The following is a 21128-nucleotide window of genomic DNA, read 5'->3' as shown; positions in this document are numbered from 1 at the left end:
TTACTTTCCAACCTCCGCCAGTACCCTCCAACCTACGTTGGCGGTATGCAGGCTGAAAGTCCAGGTGCAGATGAGCTAGCCTTAACCATAGCTTCCCACAAATTACCATATCCATCCATCATCACCTCAGTGGTCCACTGTCAATTAGGTATTTGAACTCAGCCTTGAACATTTTGTTTGCTCCAGGGAAATCAGGGGAGTGAAGGTATGCTCTGCCCTCGTGCGTAGGCATCACCATCATGCTCGTCCAACTTCTTCTCCTCACATGACTAAAGACCACGAATTTGAGCTTTCAATGTATTAAAACACTATTCTTTAATCAACCACTGACGTCTTCTTGTGAGTCCATGCCTTCTGAACAGGAGCTTTGTTCTTTCACACGATTTTGTATCCAATGTCAGCTCACCCCTGTCTGATATGGCCTTGGCTTATTGGCTAATCCAACCTCGCCTTTCTGAGTTTTCGCCCTTGTTAATTCACTTGTTTTCTAACTGCGCCACACTTGGAAACTGGGAAAAAGCGGCCTTCCTTCTTTGGCTCAGCACTGTTATTGTACGTGGTGGAAACATCCATCTTCTACTGACTCCAATATATATATATATATATATATATATATTTATGTTCATGTTGGCGCCTGCCACAATCTATTCACTATAAGGCTAGCCTTTAAGAATACTTCATCTCCTTGCGTTTCTTTGCAGGCATATATGTGTAAAATTGCTTGATCTCTTCATTATGTGTGCAGCATAAATTTCTTCATCTTGATCCCGAGATGTCATTCATCTCAATACTTTCTAGATGCCTTATACAATCGTCTACATCCTCTGGTTTCTGCATCTCTTCCCTTATATGTTAGCCTTGCTCTGTATAATGCTGATGGTGATGACATCTGTAAGAGGATTCAATTCAGCACTACAGCTAAGTTAACGCCTAGTCTAGAAGACTGAATGAAAACCCTTATTGATATATCTTTAGGTCCAGTTCATACGTTCTGGATGACTACCCTTATATAACACCCCTCTCTTGGAATCCCCCTGACCCCACTGAGCCAAGAAGTAGTTCTGTTTTGCAAGTTAAAAGGTTTATTTGATAATTTAAACAATAGGTATATATATCCCACTTTATAATAAATTAATAATTGAATAGCACACTTAATCTGATATGATAAAGATCAACAACGGAGAATCTGGCACTAGCACTCTTCTTATAATCACTAATGAGTTGACATGAATGGATAAGGTAACACACTGGTAAATAGGAACAAAAGTATAATGTGGTAGAGGATGCTTTATGTAAGCTCAGGTGGATGCAATATTCAATGAATGCAGTACAGAAAATACTCAATATGATTTCAACCAAACAATGTAATCACTTTTCTCTGGCTATTCACTCCCCCCCTCTTTATGCAATGCAAGGGAATGGGAGGAAAGCACACAGTTCTCAGAAATGCAATCAATGTAATCAGTTCAATCCAGCAAGCTTAGACAACAGAAAACAGATAGGAGTTTTGAAAACACAGGCCCAAATGCTTTGATATGTGCTAGCAATGGATGAGAAATATGCTAAGCGCTTTTAATTCCCTTACAGAGGTTCAGGGTGAGTGGTATCTAGTTAATATTAGTCCAGGCTCACACTAGCAATGATGCAGGGATAGTTAGCAGGTCAAACGAATTTCTGGCAAATGGAAGGCAAGCAGCAGCAGTTGTTACATGTGAAGAAATTGCAAATCGCGGTAAAATTCGCGGATGCGTGTTCCGCGATTGCGGTAAAACTATAAGGGGTAGGAATGCGGTTCTTGGTGCGATTCAAAGCTACGATTCTAAGCTTTTAAATAAAAGTTATTGCAAGTCTCTAGCACAAACGGTTGCGGAGATATGAACGATTGAATAAAGGTCGTTTTTCAGATTCGAAATTTTAAAGTTCAAAAAGACACGTGCAGCTTTTGCAGCTAAAATGACAGGTGACAGTTAGGAGGCAGTTCTACGTAGGTTAAATAGATTGAATTATATGATTTTAACTAGGAGATTGGTTCTGCACAGTTTTCTAGGTACTCACACTATATTCTTGGGTGAAATGGGCCTCGCCATGGATCTGGTCAGGGTTTTAGACTGGGCTCTGGTCACTCTCTGGGCACAGCACTGCTTTCTCCCTCTGGTCTGGTCTCTTAGTTCTGGATAGATTGAAGTCTCTAGTTTGGCTTTCTGGAGGTTGATGGAGGTAAGTATGGATTTTTCCGGCAGAGCGTCCCGCTGCAAATGGATTTTGAAAGTCCCTATCTGTCCTGTCTGTCTGCTTTTATGTGTTTAGAATGTGGGTGTGTTCTAGCATCACTGACCCTACCTCTCTCTCAGCTTCTAATTGGTCAAACTTCCATTCCTCCGCTTGATTGGCAAACTGAACTGTGAGTCAGATTGATGTCATTTTACAGCCTGCAGAAAGTCCACTCCTCCTGTCAACTTACACACAAATCTAGATTTGAAACAAATACATATTTGCAGAGGTACATATTGTTTTAAAATCATATGCACCCATCATGCATTACAGGAGGTATCCCCTGTTCAAACTCTGCTCTTCCTGGGAGCTTGCATTCAGAACTGGCACATATTTCACTTTTTAACTGCTTTTTCAATTTCCGACATGGACCCAACTTTACATACATGTGTGCAGGGGGTAGGGACATTAACTGATGAAGTTTCAGATTTTTAACATGCACACATTTAGAGTAATATCCACTTTTCCGCTAAAACCCCCCTGAACATACCACCGGTTCCTACCACGTCTTAAACTGTGGGCAGAAAAATCACAAGAATTATGGTATCATTTATAAAATTTTCACATGTCCGCTCTATGAATTATCCCCCTTTTTAAAGTTATGTTCTGGCTCCAAAGGGGTGTGGTTTACCCTCAGCACAAGGTTGAATTTCTGGTTCTTTCCAGTTCTGCCAAGCCAGCTTGCTCTCACAGGCAGTGCTCCTCCCAGCTCCTGCCAAGAGGAAGCTACAATTTACGACTGCGGTAATAAAAACCTTTGCCTGAGTGAAGAGGGCTTTGTTCACTCTCTTGCAGAGCACAGATAATTCAATTATCAGATAGATGGCATATCCTTAGCCTGGGCAGCAAAAGGAAGGTTGGCCTGGGAACACAGTGGTGACTCAAGTTTCACTGCTGATGGGATCCGTTGCTAGGCAAAATCAAGTTCCTTAAGCCAGACCTTCAGCTAACTTTTTGTTGCTTTTAAAATAACTTGTAATTTTACACATGCAGCTAGAATGCTGATTCTAAGTGCAAAACTATGACATTTCAACAGTTACAAAGGCATGTGACACCAAACATAGGTCACTCATTTAATTTAACATTTTCGATTTTGGTGGTTTTAAATCCAGTTGCAGTTAGGCTTAAGCTGCTGACTCCATAGCATTTTTGTTATAAGCATTGTTTTTGGGCTCTTCATTTCCCAGATTTTGTAGGCACACAAAACTCCATTCTGCCAAATGTCTGCTGGTGTTCAGTGAATATTTTGCACATGTTGCAAGGTTTGAAATAGGCATTTTGCTTGCCTTCAGAAAAACACACAGAGTGGTTTTAAAACGCCGGCTTTTGGATAGTGGTGAGTACTGGTACTGCACTCATTTTTGGGATTTAAGAAATGAATTCCCCACACTTCTAGGTTGCATTTGGCAATCAGCATTGCCATTCCCAATGGTTTCAGACTACTGTGCGGGTAGTCCAATGGTGGTTTTAAAGCGCTTTGAAGCTAACCGGCGCTACTGTTTTTCCTTTGGCAACCCATTTCCCTCATGGCAACCCGGCCTTTCATTCTCGCACTGGTGGGTGGCAAGTGAGGCAACCATTTTGGTGGGCGCACAAACTGCGCAGCTTTCCTGGATTTCGGCGCACATGTGGGTTTTCCGCCATCTTGAATTTCCTAAGCCCACAGCACCAAATGTTGTAGCAGGATAGCTTAAACGTGGGTCAGGACACCCAACAAGTCCCCCCCACGCGACTGCACTTTGAATTTGAGTCGATGGGGAGTCGCGTGCACAAGGGTTTTGACCCATGCACCGGTCTGTCCGCATAATCTTCTTCCTCTTCTGTAGATGGCACAGTTCAGCATCTTCTTCTCCATCCGGTACTGATCGATCGGTTCTCCTCGCCGGTCCTGATGGGAGTATTGAGCGGTCCACTGGGCCCATTGGATCTCCGTTCCCGGTCTCCGAATCGTCCTTCTTGGTCATCCTTCATGGTTTCATCTCTCCTAGGATGATAAAGCAAAAGCGGCAATATCTACTCATAGGCGATTTTTTCCACCACTGTTGAGATAGTGGGGCAGCATATGCATTTTATCATAACGAAACATTACATTCTTATTTTAATAAAAACAGTATGACTAAGAGACAGTTTCATACAATCACAATATTTTAGAGACTAGATGTGGTATGTTTTATGATTGGAACTGAATTAGTCTGAGACAGTACCCGCTAGGATTCCAGAGGATTCCTCCAGTTGTTGCAGAGTGTGCCTGGGATGGCAACATTTCAACTGGTTTATGTGGACCCACTTGTCTTCCCCCTCTGCCGAACCGCCTTTGGGGATGCGGATCTTGTAGGCCACAGGGGAGATCTTATCGACGATCTCAAAGGGTCCCTTCCATGTAGGCAAAAATTTGCGCTGCTTGGCCTGGTTCCTTTGGAAGTTGTATAGATAGACCCGGTCTCCCACCTGATATTCCTTCCTGGAAGTTTTCAGGTCATAATGGGTCTTCATGCTATCAGCCGATCTTTCTAGATTCCGCTGAGCATAAGCAAAAGCATGTTGAAGGTGTTTCCTTAAATTCTCCACATACTCATGAGTAGTGGAGGCATTTATCAGTGTCTGCTCTTGGGTACTATAGAGCAAATGCTGAGGAAGCACCATCTTGCGCCCCGTCATCAACTCAAATGGTGACATTTTGGTTGCAGATGAAGGGGTAGATCTGATGGCCATTAGGACCAGAGGTAATCGGATATCCCAACTTGGCCCAGAATCTGCCACAAACTTCTTTAATATGCTCACAATTGTCCGGTTATATCTCTCTACTGCCCCAGAAGAAGCTGGCCGGTAAGCAATATGCAGCTTTCTCTTGACCCCCAGTATCTCCCACATCTTTGTCATTACCTCACTGGTGAAGTGGCTACCTCTGTCTGACTCAATCCTTTGAGGTAGACCAAAACGGGAAAAGATGTGGTTAATCATCAAGGCAGCTGCAGTTTCTGCCTTGCAATTTGGGGCTGGGAGACATTCCACCCACTTGGTAAACAAGCATGTGACGGTCAACATGTACTTATTCCCCCTAGCCGAGCGAATCACGGGGCCTACGAAGTCGATTTGTAAATCTGACCATGGCAGTGTCATTCCCCTCTTTTGTAAAGGCGCCCGGTGCGTGAGGGATGATGGCTGAAATTGTGCACACACAAGACACCCCTTCAAGTATTGGTCGAGGTCCTGCCCCATGTGTGGCCAGTATGCAACCTCTCTTAAGATTTCCAATGTTGTGTGAAACCCCCTATGACCGGCGGTGGCCGCATCATGGGCGTGACTTAACATCAGGCTTCGGAATGAGGTAGGAACCACCCACTGATCGTGGCCAGCTTTGGATTTCCTTACCAACAAACCGTCTTGGATCCGGAACATTTTGGGACATTTCATCAACACTCTTAGGTCCTCTTTCCCAATGTAATCGGTATCCGTCAGGGGAAAGTTCTCAGGGTCCTCAAGGTGCTGGTAAAATTTACCAATTATTGGATCCCCCTTCTGAGCAGTAATCAAATCAGCATCAGGGGTCTCCTTACTCCATTGTGCAATTGAGAGGTCGTTGTGAGCATTTGTCTGGGACCTAGTGATGGCAGTGACCTGGATTTCCCCCAACAGGGACTCAATCTCAATTAGATCCCCTTGGATGGCCCCGGTTTTGGCCAGCTGATCAGCTAAGTCATTTCCAGTTTTGTCTGGTCCCTCTACTTTGGAATGACCCTTGATCTTCTTCCAATAGATGGTCATCCCATTCGAGGTGACCAGATCATCAATGTTTTGGATCAACTTCCCATGTTTCAAGGGTTTGTTGTTAGCACATACCATGCCTCTGGTCTTCCAATTAACCAGGTGCTCCACGAACCCGTTCCGTACATAATCCGAATCTGTGATTATGACCAGTTCGTGGAGTTGATGCTGGACAGCAGTGAGGATGGCCTGATGCACAGCCATCAATTCTGCCACCTGACTACTTCGGGGACCAATTTTGTATCCAGCGGAGGGTTCTGGGGACTCATTCACCCATGCATTCCCTACGCCGGCCACCAGTTCTTTCTCCCCGTTGTTGTCGACATGGTAAGAGCATCCATCCACATACACAGTGGGCATTCCCTCACACTTGTCTTCTTCAAAGACTTTGTGGGGGGAATTAAGGTATGCCTCCATGTTGTCCTTTATTTTTAGACTTTCGTCGTCGAGACAGTTTTCTCTGGCACAATCATGCAAGTCAGCCAGACCTTGCGCGAGGGGACTCTTCTTGTTTTGGCCATATCTGACCTCCACAGGAAAGCCTTGCATTGACAGAATCCAGGAAGTAATTCGGGAATTACTCACATTTCCGGCCCGGATTCTGTCACTTTGGAGATATTGCAGAGGCTGGTGTGGAGTCTCCACTATGATGTGTTCCCCCTGGATAAACGGGCGGTAATTCTTCAATGCCCACACCGTTGCCAGGAGTGCCTTCTCACAATCGTTGAATTTTTCCTCCACAGAGGATAAAGTTTTGCTCGCATAGGAGATTACTTTATTGACCTTGTCATGCTTTTGATATAATACTGCCGTCAAGCACGTATTAGAGAACCCTGTCTCCAGGAAGAACTCCTTGTTTCTGACAGGGTAAGCTAGGCAAGGCGCTTGTGAGAGGCTTCTTTTGAGTTGTTTTACTGCCTCGGCTTGTTCTGGACCCCATTCCCACTTGACCCCCCCCTTCAGGAGATGAATCAGGGGTCTGGTGATCTCTGCGTAGCCCTCAATGAACTTTCTGCTGTAATTAGTCAGTCCAAGGAGGCTCCTTAGTTCCCGCAGAGTTGTGGGGTCTTTCAGTTTCTGAAGTGCTTCCACTTTCTTTTCCTGGGGACAGAGACCCTGAGGAGTAATCTCATGCCCCAAGAAATTAACACGGGTTCTACACCACTGTGCTTTCTGAAAGGAAAGTTTTGCTCCGGCGGCCCTCAACTGTGTCAGAACATAACGGATCTCTGCTATGTGTTCCTCCACAGATGAACTTTTGATGAGGACATCATCTACATAAGCCAGGTTACCCCTCGTACCCAGGTCGGGCATGGCCTTATGTAGGAAAATATTGAACTCATTACCGGAGTTAAGGTATCCGAAGGGAGTCCGGGTCCATGTGTACTGCTGGCCCCCAAAGGTAAAAGCCAGTTTGTATTGGTCCTCCCTGCTGACAGGCACGGTCCAGTATCCATTGGTCAGGTCTATTGCAGTGAATACCTGTGACCCCTGGATCTGGGCCAGCCCTTGGTCAATGTAGGGCAGAGGCCATCGGGAAGTATGGACCCGTTTGTTGAGCTCCCTGAGGTCAGCGCAGAGTCTCCACTGGCCGTTTGGCTTCAATATTCCCAGCACCGGATTATTGAAGGTGCTGTGGACTGGACGGATTATTCCCCGGGACTCAAGGTTCTTAATTATTTCAGTAAGGGACTCCATTGATGCGAGAGGCAAGCGATATTGCTTCACAAACACTGGAGTCATGCCAGGGTCCGTGGGGATTGTTGTGGTGTGGATGTCGGTGCGACCACAGTCATATGAGTCTACCGCAAAGAGATCTTGGAAATCCAAGAAAACTTGTTTCAACTTTTGCTTTTGTTCCAGGGTCACACAGGCATCAGCTAGGTTGACTCTCTCTTTCACCATCTGCCTGAAGCCTGGAAAGACTTCTGGTTTGGCTATCTCCGCGGCCTCCTCCAGCTGGGTGGAGAAGTCCCTGGTCAGAGTGCTGATTTGGACCGGAGGCTTCAGGTGGGAAAGGCAGCCCTCATGGACCTGGAAAATCACCTCATCCCTCCTGAAGTCACAGGTCACATCTTCCTTACCATAGGGGCAGGAAGTGTACACCAGGAAGTTCCCCCCATGCCGGGTAAAAATCCTGTCTGGTGTTGCGTTGTCATCACTGTCACTGTCAAAACAGTCCTTGGGGATGGGTCCTAACAGTTCATTTACAAGATCAATGGAGAAATGTCGGTCATCAACCGCCATTCCAATAATGGTGCCTGCGGCTAGAGTAATACTCTTTAAGTCGCTGTTATCCACCTCTATTAGAATGGGGTCATGTTCTATGTTGACTAATGGAGTCGGGTTTACCCCCAACCCTTGCTGTTGGAGAGAAGCATTTAGATGTATGTAAGCATCAGGGTTTTTCAACTCTTGTCCCCTTTTAACTTTCACTTCCAGGGAGAATTGTCGGGTCCTTTCTGGGATGGTGACTTCCTCTTTAACCTGAATTTCAACTGCATAAGGTAGCAATTGAGCTGACCTAAATGCTTTTTCTGGATCATCAAAGCCCATGGGATTATCCGCTAATCGGGACCAAGCTTTGAAGTTTATTAGGTCCAAACTAATGGCAAAGCGATTGAGAATGTCACTGCCTAAGTAAAAGGCGGCAGGGACGTCTCGCACGACCCAACAATTGTGGACTATGCTCTTGTTGCCAATGGAGATTTTGAGCATACACCTGCTTGGCAGGAGATGTTTGGAATTAGGTACTTCCAGGTCCATTTCCCATTTGTCTATCAGTTTGAAGGTGGGAATGGCTGGATCTTTTGGGAGTTGGCGGAACATGGCTTCGCTGATGAAGCTCTTACCGTTGTTCACACACACTCGAGCGAGAACAGAGTCCTTCCCATCATTTAACTGAACAGGGATGAACAACTGCTCTCCAATTTGCTGAATATCAGCCAGGCTCTGAGCTGATTTCACATCTTTCTGGACTGTAGGAGTGGGAATTTCAGATTGTGGATTAGTATAGAATTTCAGAGTGTTTCCTTCCAGCGTGGAATACCACTTTAGACTGGAAGGAAGGTTGATTTTCAGAACTAGAGAGGACCCCCCATCACCAGTCTGTTGTCCTACTGCTATTACTGTCACGTCTGGAATCTGGTTGTTCTGGAAGTGAAATTCTACTTGGTCAGATTTTTGTTCAACCATGTGGCATGTGCCGTTTAAACTAACATGGTTGACACTCTGTTTCAATTTTATTGGTCGGCTAGTCTGGGTCCAGAGGACCTTGTTTACACAATCTATTAGGGGTGACAACCTTCTCAGGAGGTCATTCCCTAGTAAACAAGGGGTGCCCTCCGGGGTCACAACTATGACCGGGTGTTTCAACTTGTGTCGCCCGATCTTAATGTCCAAATCTGCAGTCCCCTCAACGGGAATTTCCTTCCCGTCAAAGTTCTGGAGTTGTCCAGGAAGTGAGGTGAGAGGAATTTGGTAATTCTCTCCCCTTCCTGCATTCAGTTCATCAAAGGCCCTTCTGGACAGAAGGGTAGCTTGAGATCCAGTGTCCACCAGTGCCGAGATTGTACCCTGCCCCTGTACTTGTACCGGGGCATAATATCTTCCCTCCTTCTCCTCAAGGGGGCACAGATAATGCACATTTTTGGACAACTGGTGGGCTAATTTTCTGGTTTTAGACAACGCGAGAAAAGAATTTTGGGCAGAATTCTGTGGAGAGCCTTGGGAATCTGAAAGAAAAAGTTGGCAACTGGAGATCAGAGCCATTGTGGGTTCCCCTGGTTCCGGTTCTGGGCCGCCCCCCCCTTTTTGGAGGCAGTCCCCAGGATGGGTTTGAACCAGGGGATTTTCTTGCTGTTGGTTCTGGGATGAGATGGTGGGCGGCGGTAGCTCAGTCTCCACATCTCCCCAGTCTGGATTTGCATCCCTAGGGACCCATTTTTCTTTGGGAGGAGTTCCCCCCTCTCTGAAGGAGAAGATCCTTTTCCCAGGATCCTCTGAGGATCCCTCTCCCTCAAATTGGAAGATCTGTACCTCCTCCTCAAACTGAGTCTGTTTGGGTCTTTTGTTTCTCCTACCCCCCCTCTGCTCCTTAGGAGGCAGACTTTCAGGGGCAAGAGATTTTGTTTCCGGTTCCTGGGTTTCCAGGGGCTGTTTACAAGTGAGGAAGGAAGCTTCCTCCAAGGCTTTACACCCCCCTTCCCCTTGTGCCTCCTCCCTGGGAACCGGAGAGTTATCGGGGTGCTGCCCCCGTCATTGTTCTGGAGCACCAGGTCCAGAGTTGGGTGCGTTCTGCGCCGGCACGCCCATCTGAGGGTTCTGCTGAGCCCTCAGTATGTGACCCAGATCCCGCGCCATGTTTTGAACCTGGCGCTCTAACTGGGAAACCCGCTCAGGCTGATACGGGGCCCTGTTTTCTCCCCTGGGCTGATCCCGGGAAGGGTAGCTGTCCCTCCTCTGGTAATACCCCGGGTTGGGGAGATTTGGGTACCCCTCCACCCTTGGCCTCCCCTCTCCCGGATTCAGTGGTCTGGGCTCAGGGAATTGGGGAAAGAAGGATGGATGGTTTTGGGGCTGAAAGTCGGGTGGATATCTGGGGAAAAAGTTCTGCCCAGGGTTTGGTAAATTTCTGCCCTCCGGTGGGAAGTTTGGAGGGAAGTTCCCAAGGTTAGGTGCTTGGCTGGATCCCCCCCCTTGGGCTGGAGGAGTCCACACATAACCCAGGATGGGTCTGTTACCTTTGTAGCGAGGACTTACATAGTCAGGAGAGCGAGGGACCCCATTTGTGGGGCTGCCTCCCTGGCTCCCTGTCTGTGACTGGCCCGAGGACCTTCTGGGCCTAGCATTATTAGGTGCAGGTAGGTTTTTAGGCCCCCCCATCTCCAGATCCAAAACGGGGGTGACCTTTACCTCTGCCACCTTGACAGCAGCAGGGGTGCTGTTGGCTTTGGGGTTTTTCTGGGCATTGCTTTTATTTTCTATGGGCTTCTGCACCTCATAGATCCGGGTAGCCTGTTCAATGACCCAGTCTAAAGATCTTTTCTCATGAAAATCTCTCACGAGCTGGGTCATTATATATTTGGGCAAGGCATGGAAAAATGTATTGACAAACTCTCTACTATCTGTGCGCACCCTTCTGGTGGTTTGCGCAAACGCACGCTTTAACTCCTGCACAAATTCTCGTGGGGCCTGATCCTCCCCACATTGCAAATTGTAGGCCGCCTTGCGAGCCTCTTGAGGATTTCTGTGAACAGAAAAATGTTTCAGGATGGCCGCCTTATATGTGGACCATCTTAAATGATTTTGGTCCTCCAGCCCCGCAAAGAAACTGGAGTATTCCGGGGAGAATGTCCACTTTACATATTGAATACAGCTTTGGCTGTCCTTCAAATGGAAAGTCTCCATCATTTGTTCAAACAACTCTAAGTGCTCCCAAACAGAATACTTAGCGTTCTTATGGTAAGGCGTGATGACGCTCCTGATCGCCTTAATCTGCTTTAAGGGGTCCTTAAGCAAGGCCCTTTTTGCCTTATTGGCCTTTTTGGTTCGGGTAACCCTTGTCCATTCTTCCTCGGACTCAGAGGCACTGCTCCCAGAGGTTCCCGTCTGTTCTTCCAGGTTTTCCCGGATTCTGCGAGCCTGGGAATGGCTGGCAGAATGTGGGGACCTGGTCTCCTGTGTCCTGCGCAGTTCAGAGGAGTCTTCAGATTCCTCCTTGCTGGCAGGATTTGATGGGTACCCCCTCCACTGACCTAACTGGCCAGAGGTTTTCAGGATGCCCTTAATGGGCCTACTCTCCTGGGGTTCCCCATTGAACTGTACTGTACTTGGGTGCCCATACCCGGATGCCCACCCCTCCATTCCTGAGTGGTACTGGCCTATGAGCCCCATACTCTTAGCTGGATAGTGATCTGCCATCCCTGCGGCCCTGTGCTCATGTGCGCCAGGGGACATGGGGGTGGTAGAGTCCAGGGACTGGGGAAAATGAAGGCCCCTGGTGTTAGGGCTCCTGCGGTTATGGTCAGGAATCTCTCTTTCCCAGCGGACCTCATCTCTATCCGCCCCTGCTCCCTGTTGCAATGCAAGAGCCTGCATTTGTGCTTTCAGTTCCTCTGTTAAGGCCTTACTCGACTCTATCAGTTTCTCCTGCATCGCTACCTGTTGCTGGAGCCTATCATTGTGTTGACAGAGGGCCTCATTCTCCCTCTGTGCTTCCTGGTTGGTCCTGGAGAACTGGGCCAGTCTTTGCTGCAGGAGGTTTACCTCCTGGGCAATGTCCCTATTGGCCTGCTCCTTTCTTGCTAGAGCATCTTCCACCCTTCTGGTGTGCTCTACCAATTTCTGGTTTTCTTTTTGGAGGTCACCCAGCCCCTGGTGGGCCAGGTGATTTTCTTCCATTTTTCTTTTTAAATGGCAGACTTCCTGGCCTAAGGCGTCTCTTTCCTGACTAAGAGCCTGCATTTGTGCCGCCAGGTCGTCCCTTTGCCTTTGGAAGGCACCAGCTTTCTGGCGCTCCTGATCAAACTCTGCCTGGGTATCCAGGTCTTTCAGAATCAGTTTATTGCTCTCCTCCTTCACTCTATCTAGGTGGCCTTGCAGGGTGACTACCTGCTCAGCACATGCCCTATTGAAGTCTAGCTGTTGCTCCAGCTTTTTCTGGCTTTGCAGTAGGGAGTCCAAACCTTCTTGGTGTTCCTTCTGCAAGGCCAGAAATCTGGTATCCTGTTCTGACTTTTCCTTTTGCAGCACATCCATATCCTCCTTTATTTTAGTGATGTACTGTCTGGTCTCATTTTCTGACTCCTGGCTTCTGTGCAGCCTTTGCTCAGAAGAGTCCAGATCAGATTGGGCCTTCTCTAACGCCATCTGTTGCCTTTTTGCCAGATCATGGCCTTCAGCACATTTATTCTGTATGGCTCCCATGTATAAATATAAATATGCCGCTATCCTAACAATCTTGTCGTGCTCATCTTTGGCCTTAGGAGCCATATATAGTTCACTCAGGGCCACGTGTAATGGACCCTGATCTCTATATATATCTGACCCTGTTTCCGTGACCTGTTGCATGATGGCCTGCAACCAGACTGTTTGGTCCTGGTGAGTCCACTCACCTCTCACAAATAACTTATGTAAGAAGTGCTCTCTGGCTATTTTCATATCTACCAAGGTCGTCATTCTAGAGATTGGTCTCTGTCCTGACTTACAGAAGTTAGTATTTTAGTTTTGCAGAACAGAACTTTTCTTGGAGTGTCCCTTTTGAGGAATGCTTCACAGCGTAATGCAGCGTGGTGATCCGACTGGATGTATGTATCCCGTCAGTTAGCACACTGTATTAAGCTGCACAAGTGGTATTCTAACCCAGAATCCCGGATACGAGCCCCCACTTTGTAAGAGGATTCAATTCAGCACTACAGCTAAGTTAACGCCTAGTCTAGAAGACTGAATGAAAACCCTTATTGATATATCTTTAGGTCCAGTTCATGCGTTCTGGATGACTACCCTTATATAACACCCCTCTCTTGGAATCCCCCTGACCCCACTGAGCCAAGAAGTAGTTCTGTTTTGCAAGTTAAAAGGTTTATTTGATAATTTAAACAATAGGTATATATATCCCACTTTATAATAAATTAATAATTGAATAGCACACTTAATCTGATATGATAAAGATCAACAACGGAGAATCTGGCACTAGCACTCTTCTTATAATCACTAATGAGTTGACATGAATGGATAAGGTAACACACTGGTAAATAGGAACAAAAGTATAATGTGGTAGAGGATGCTTTATGTAAGCTCAGGTGGATGCAATATTCAATGAATGCAGTACAGAAAATACTCAATATGATTTCAACCAAACAATGTAATCACTTTTCTCTGGCTATTCACTCCCCCCCTCTTTATGCAATGCAAGGGAATGGGAGGAAAGCACACAGTTCTCAGAAATGCAATCAATGTAATCAGTTCAATCCAGCAAGCTTAGACAACAGAAAACAGATAGGAGTTTTGAAAACACAGGCCCAAATGCTTTGATATGTGCTAGCAATGGATGAGAAATATGCTAAGCGCTTTTAATTCCCTTACAGAGGTTCAGGGTGAGTGGTATCTAGTTAATATTAGTCCAGGCTCACACTAGCAATGATGCAGGGATAGTTAGCAGGTCAAACGAATTTCTGGCAAATGGAAGGCAAGCAGCAGCAGTTTTTACATGTGAAGAAATTGCAAATCGCGGTAAAATTCGCGGATGCGTGTTCCGCGATTGCGGTAAAACTATAAGGGGTAGGAATGCGGTTCTTGGTGCGATTCAAAGCTACGATTCTAAGCTTTTAAATAAAAGTTATTGCAAGTCTCTAGCACAAACGGTTGCGGAGATATGAACGATTGAATAAAGGTCGTTTTTCAGATTCGAAATTTTAAAGTTCAAAAAGACACGTGCAGCTTTTGCAGCTAAAATGACAGGTGACAGTTAGGAGGCAGTTCTACTTAGGTTAAATAGATTGAATTATATGATTTTAACTAGGAGATTGGTTCTGCACAGTTTTCTAGGTACTCACACTATATTCTTGGGTGAAATGGGCCTCGCCATGGATCTGGTCAGGGTTTTAGACTGGGCTCTGGTCACTCTCTGGGCACAGCACTGCTTTCTCCCTCTGGTCTGGTCTCTTAGTTCTGGATAGATTGAAGTCTCTAGTTTGGCTTTCTGGAGGTTGATGGAGGTAAGTATGGATTTTTCCGGCAGAGCGTCCCGCTGCAAATGGATTTTGAAAGTCCCTATCTGTCCTGTCTGTCTGCTTTTATGTGTTTAGAATGTGGGTGTGTTCTAGCATCACTGACCCTACCTCTCTCTCAGCTTCTAATTGGTCAAACTTCCATTCCTCCGCTTGATTGGCAAACTGAACTGTGAGTCAGATTGATGTCATTTTACAGCCTGCAGAAAGTCCACTCCTCCTGTCAACTTACACACAAATCTAGATTTGAAACAAATACATATTTGCAGAGGTACATATTGTTTTAAAATCATATGCACCCATCATGCATTACAGGAGGTATCCCCTGTTCAAACTCTGCTCTTCCTGGGAGCTTGCATTCAGAACTGGCACATATTTCACTTTTTAACTGCTTTTTCAATTTCCGACATGGACCCAACTTTACATACATGTGTGCAGGGGGTAGGGACATTAACTGATGAAGTTTCAGATTTTTAACATGCACACATTTAGAGTAATATCCACTTTTCCGCTAAAACCCCCCTGAACATACCACCGGTTCCTACCACGTCTTAAACTGTGGGCAGAAAAATCACAAGAATTATGGTATCATTTATAAAATTTTCACATGTCCGCTCTATGAATTATCCCCCTTTTTAAAGTTATGTTCTGGCTCCAAAGGGGTGTGGTTTACCCTCAGCACAAGGTTGAATTTCTGGTTCTTTCCAGTTCTGCCAAGCCAGCTTGCTCTCACAGGCAGTGCTCCTCCCAGCTCCTGCCAAGAGGAAGCTACAATTTACGACTGCGGTAATAAAAACCTTTGCCTGAGTGAAGAGGGCTTTGTTCACTCTCTTGCAGAGCACAGATAATTCAATTATCAGATAGATGGCATATCCTTAGCCTGGGCAGCAAAAGGAAGGTTGGCCTGGGAACACAGTGGTGACTCAAGTTTCACTGCTGATGGGATCCGTTGCTAGGCAAAATCAAGTTCATTAAGCCAGACCTTCAGCTAACTTTTTGTTGCTTTTAAAATAACTTGTAATTTTACACATGCAGCTAGAATGCTGATTCTAAGTGCAAAACTATGACATTTCAACAGTTACAAAGGCATGTGACACCAAACATAGGTCACTCATTTAATTTAACATTTTCGATTTTGGTGGTTTTAAATCCAGTTGCAGTTAGGCTTAAGCTGCTGACTCCATAGCATTTTTGTTATAAGCATTGTTTTTGGGCTCTTCATTTCCCAGATTTTGTAGGCACACAAAACTCCATTCTGCCAAATGTCTGCTGGTGTTCAGTGAATATTTTGCACATGTTGCAAGGTTTGAAATAGGCATTTTGCTTGCCTTCAGAAAAACACACAGAGTGGTTTTAAAACGCCGGCTTTTGGATAGTGGTGAGTACTGGTACTGCACTCATTTTTGGGATTTAAGAAATGAATTCCCCACACTTCTAGGTTGCATTTGGCAATCAGCATTGCCATTCCCAATGGTTTCAGACTACTGTGCGGGTAGTCCAATGGTGGTTTTAAAGCGCTTTGAAGCTAACCGGCGCTACTGTTTTTCCTTTGGCAACCAATTTCCCTCATGGCAACCCGGCCTTTCATTCTCGCACTGGTGGGTGGCAAGTGAGGCAACCATTTTGGTGGGCGCACAAACTGCGCAGCTTTCCTGGATTTCGGCGCACATGTGGGTTTTCCGCCATCTTGAATTTCCTAAGCCCACAGCACCAAATGTTGTAGCAGGATAGCTTAAACGTGGGTCAGGACACCCAACAATCACCATTCATCTTCATCATTCAACCATCCTGTTTCTTCCAGAATTTCATTCAGACGGCCATCATATTGTCTCGTATGGTTTCCTCAATGGGAAACTTGCTTTCCAGATTCTCCTAGGTATCAGTATTTTCACTGGTACCGCACGTGTTTCACACTCCGGCATCCAACATACAGGTGCTGTGGGCGAGATGGTTGAGGTGGGGCTACTTAGCTCCTTCTCTACAACATCGCCACTTCCATATTGTTATAGTAAGAGGGTGTGTTTGTGCGAGAGACAATTTGAATCCATCAATGATACCAGCATATTTGATTTGTGTGGTTAGGCGTTTCCAGTGGAAGGGCACAGGGTGAGGAAAGGGGTGGAAATAAAGGGTAAAAAAATAGTGACTGGGCACCTAGACGGCATTAAGGTTGTGGGAGATAGAGTTAGTGGTTAAATTCGCAAGTGTGTATATAAATAGACCAAAAGTAGAAATGTGATAAGGGATCAACTGACTGTCCATTGAAAGCCATCCAGCATGGAGACAATGAGAAGAGATGGGCAAGGCTCCTGAAAAATCTACAAGAAAAAAGGAAATATTTTAGACTTCAGACTCCCATGCCCAACATAGTGATGCAGCCAAGAACCTCCCCCTTTTCTTGAGCCAGATGGCGTACAAATGTTGCCATGGACGTTCAATGTATTTTTCTCCCAATTTGCAGCCATAGATCGTCCATTGATGCGGTGCCGCAGACGTCCTTCCATGTAAATTCAATCATCCCATTTAGGTATAACATGTTAGAGTGAAATAGGTCTCTATGTATGTCGAAGGGAATTGGATGACATAAAATTGGAACCACCAAGCGCTTGTCAATGTTATACTTGAACTGCGTTGATTTTAAACCTATAATTGTAGGTTCAAAATTAATTGTTTGACCAATGCTAATGCAGCGGGCGTTTGTGACAGTTTGGACCCTATGCCCAGGGTGGCCAGCAAGAAACTAATTACAACAGGTACACAATCACACTGTGCATAACGTTGATATAAGATGAAAAGAATATTTAATCAAGGTGAAAACAGCCAACACTTTTTTCGACCACAAGGTCTTCTTCCAGGCTGATCTGCATGCACTAATCAAATATCACAAATATCAGATATACAAAGCGAATAAGTAAAAATAGAAAATATTATTTGGTTGAATGCACCAGAAACACAAGTTTGGGGCATATAGGGGCAGGGAAGAAAGCAAGGTGGACCAATAAAAGGTTTGACAATATTACAGTGGTACAGTTTTACCATTAATGAGTTACTGTCAACATTGTTACCAAAGGATACCAATATCATATGTAATAACAGGGAGACAGAAAAAGATATGACACATGGTTCACTGAAATGAAACCACATGGTTCACTGCCAAAGAATACTGAGGACATCATGAGACAAATCCTTGCTCTAGCGACAGCAATTAGTGGGATCTCTGGTGCGTTAAATAATAAAGAAAGTACAACTCCTATAACACAACAGCAATTCTTGGCATAATGAATTGCCTTGTGTTGTCTTGTCTTGGAATAGTTGTTGTTTAGCACATTTTGTTCAATGGTATGATAAGCTTGACATGGTTAGTCGACCGGCTGTAATCATGCTACAAGAAACTATGCAAATCTGACACTTTGATGTAGAGGGCTATGAATGCTATACACAATTTGCCACAAGGGGTGAAAAGGTATGCCCATCAGGTGGATTAGCTGTGCTAATTAACATGTCTTGCAAATTTCCCTCGGTGATGCTTTATAAAGATCCTGCGTGTATGGCTGTTGAATTAACCTCATATGGGAATTTGTCAAGGGTGGAACCCATGCAGGATTTTCCCAAAGTAAGCTTGCATTTTGATTCTTTAACCATGGGGCTGGCAACAAAATTTCCCACCTGCTCCACACATGATTTGAAACAATTGTTTCACTAAGGCAAGTTTAGCGAGAGACAATACTCGTTATCTGGGCTGTAAGTAGATTTCAAGTTCTAAGTAGGAGATAGATAACGTACTTTCCTGCTATGATTCGCTTAGGACAGTAATCAGCAAAAGAGCAAAGGCAGACACATGTTTAAAATAAAGGCACAAACATCCCAGGCACAGCGGTCGTATTAAGTGTGTAAGACCAACAAAGGGATCTGTTAGAGAGTACATTTAAGAAGATATTGAGGCAGGAGGGATAGCAGTTGTCCACAGGCAGATGTTTGCATCTGGATAAACAGCCTAAATCAGTAGAGATTCCTAAGGACGCCTTTTGAACCACAGTCGTTTTGTCAGCATGCGTGCACATAAAGCAACTCTAACTATGATGGGAGCTACACCATCGCTGCACTCAGAAAAAGATCGACCACTTCCTCGGACAGGAACTCCATCTAACTAGAATCATTTGCAGTGCTAGATGAACAGGTATACATTGGCAGCCACCAGCAGCAGCAAACTCTACATCAAACATAAAACCGTGCAATGCAGAAACATACACCCCTCAATTCATACATACATTACACTTGTTTTAATATGTATTTAAAATATTGTCTTCATCCATTACTTACATTTCACGTAGTTTTGGCAGATGGGAAAACACATTGGCTTCAATTGTTTTCAGAACATCATTCTGAGATATTTCGCTGGGGAAAAAAAGGCAAACATATTTATAAATATATATATATATATATATATATATGTAAATGTAAATAATGGTATATGGTATATTTAAAAAAAAAAGATAAAAAACACTTTCCAAACAGCTGCTGTTTTTTCCTATTGATAAAATGAATAAAGTGGTAAAAAACAGAACCAATGCCATGTGTACATTACGACTCTGCTACATGTAGGGCATTTCACAGAATAGGTCCAATTATTTGAATAGTAGCATACGATCTCTTTTCATTTAATTTATTTATTTGTATGTATTACTTTTTGCAATTTTAATACATACATTCAAGACATGCTTAGAAGTTGGACAACTGTGAATGGTCTCTGGTGAAATAATTAAGGCCACATGGACAAGGTCTTCTCTTGTTATATATTAATATTATTTTCTCGTTGTGTCAGAGGGTAAACAATGCTATACAATTTACCATTATACTGTTCAATTGAAAGATTCAAAGACAGGAATAGATGTTGGAATACAATTCAGAAAGGTATTGCTGTGCAAGCTGCCTTGCCTAGCAACCATTCAAAATACACAAGAGACATTTGTGAGGGATTTGAATATTTGAATCACCACCAGACTTTCTTGGAAATTTAGATACATTTAAATCACCCAAACTTTTTTCGGAGTTTCAGGTTCAGTGAAAGTAGTTTGCCTGACCGTCCTACGCTATCAGGGAGCCCAGAAAGCAGCCCTTACCTGATGGGAATTGGTCCACCTTCCAAGCACAGTGCTGAGTGGTGCACCACCAATTTGCTTTTACCTCCAGTCACTCCATGCCACTTTTCCCAATACAGGCTCCTCACACATCACACTCTCCTCTACCCTCAACCTCAATCCACTTACCTTCCCTCTGCCTGTCCTCACTGCTTACCCTGCTGGCCAACCTCTTCCTTCCATCACCAATGGTTGCATTGGAACGAGAGAAGGGATAAGGAGGGGGTCCCATCTCAAATTTCAATGGCAGCCATTTTCTTTTTGTAGTATTTTTAACTTGTGAAATAACTACTGCAATATATTACAACTTAAAAAGCAATTACAACTTGGAACATCCGTCACAGTGCTACATCCATCTCAGTGGGAGGGCATTATCACCTGGTATTGGTGCTGAGTCCATGTTACGGCCCTCAATTTCATTAAGTCCTGTAACATGGGTTATTCCTTACATAGCGAACACTCTGCTAGTGAAGGCAGTCTCCTGTAGGGCAATGGAGCACATTGTGAATATAAAACTACACATTCCACCATGCACTAAAGTATAAAACGATTGGACATACCATCTTCTGCTATATACACAGGGCCCAATTCTCAGTGAGGTTTTAATGACCAAAAGAGTCATATTAAGTGTTACCAACCCTTTTGGTACTTAACACCTATTCTGATGCTGTCAGACTTTTCCGAGGGAGCACACAATGTGCCACTTTAGAAAGCAACCTGGTAACCACCAATATCGGAAACCGTTTGTTTGCATATTCATTCTGGTGTCACTCCTCCACATTAGGGACAGCATAAAATGTTCTGACATATATGCTACCCCCTCTGGTGGCAGTCTGCTCATTGCACTTTTGCTCTTGTAGAGGAGTGTACACCAGGATTGCAGAGCTAAGGACACCCACCTCCCTCCAGAGAGAACCTTCTTCACCTCAAGAGTATGATGATAATGGTAAAAACAGGGACGTCATTTCACCAAAAAGCCAGGGGTAGCGGAAGTGACATCACACGACCCTTGACCCCCTGATGACATCACAGGAAGTGATGTCATTTGACTCCACCCCAAAGTGATATCGTGGGAAGCGATGGAACACGACCTTTAACCCGTTGCCAAAACAGGAAGTGACATCCCAGCATTGTACATTACGAAAAATATGGTTACGATATCTCTATAATGTGATGTACATCTCATGCAAGAATGGATCGCCATATGTAGCGTTAAGATCAGTGT

General features: G+C 44.8%; 1 protein-coding gene across 1 annotated transcript in view; it reads right to left on the bottom strand.

The window, feature by feature from the left end:
- The window catches only part of FSHR (follicle stimulating hormone receptor), a 2702145-nt gene that overhangs the window by 1178869 nt on the left and 1502148 nt on the right, over positions 1-21128 (bottom strand). Inside the window, exon 3 of the mRNA XM_069608399.1 lies at positions 19086-19160. Within this exon, the coding sequence (XP_069464500.1) occupies positions 19086-19160 (75 nt within the window). The remainder of the gene's footprint in view (positions 1-19085; positions 19161-21128) is intronic.

This window comes from Ambystoma mexicanum, chromosome 4q (assembly GCF_040938575.1).
Source record: "Ambystoma mexicanum isolate Mex_15411 chromosome 4q, UKY_AmexF1_1, whole genome shotgun sequence".
Taxonomy (NCBI): domain Eukaryota; kingdom Metazoa; phylum Chordata; class Amphibia; order Caudata; family Ambystomatidae; genus Ambystoma; species Ambystoma mexicanum.
This window is presented reverse-complemented; position numbering and strand designations above follow the sequence as displayed.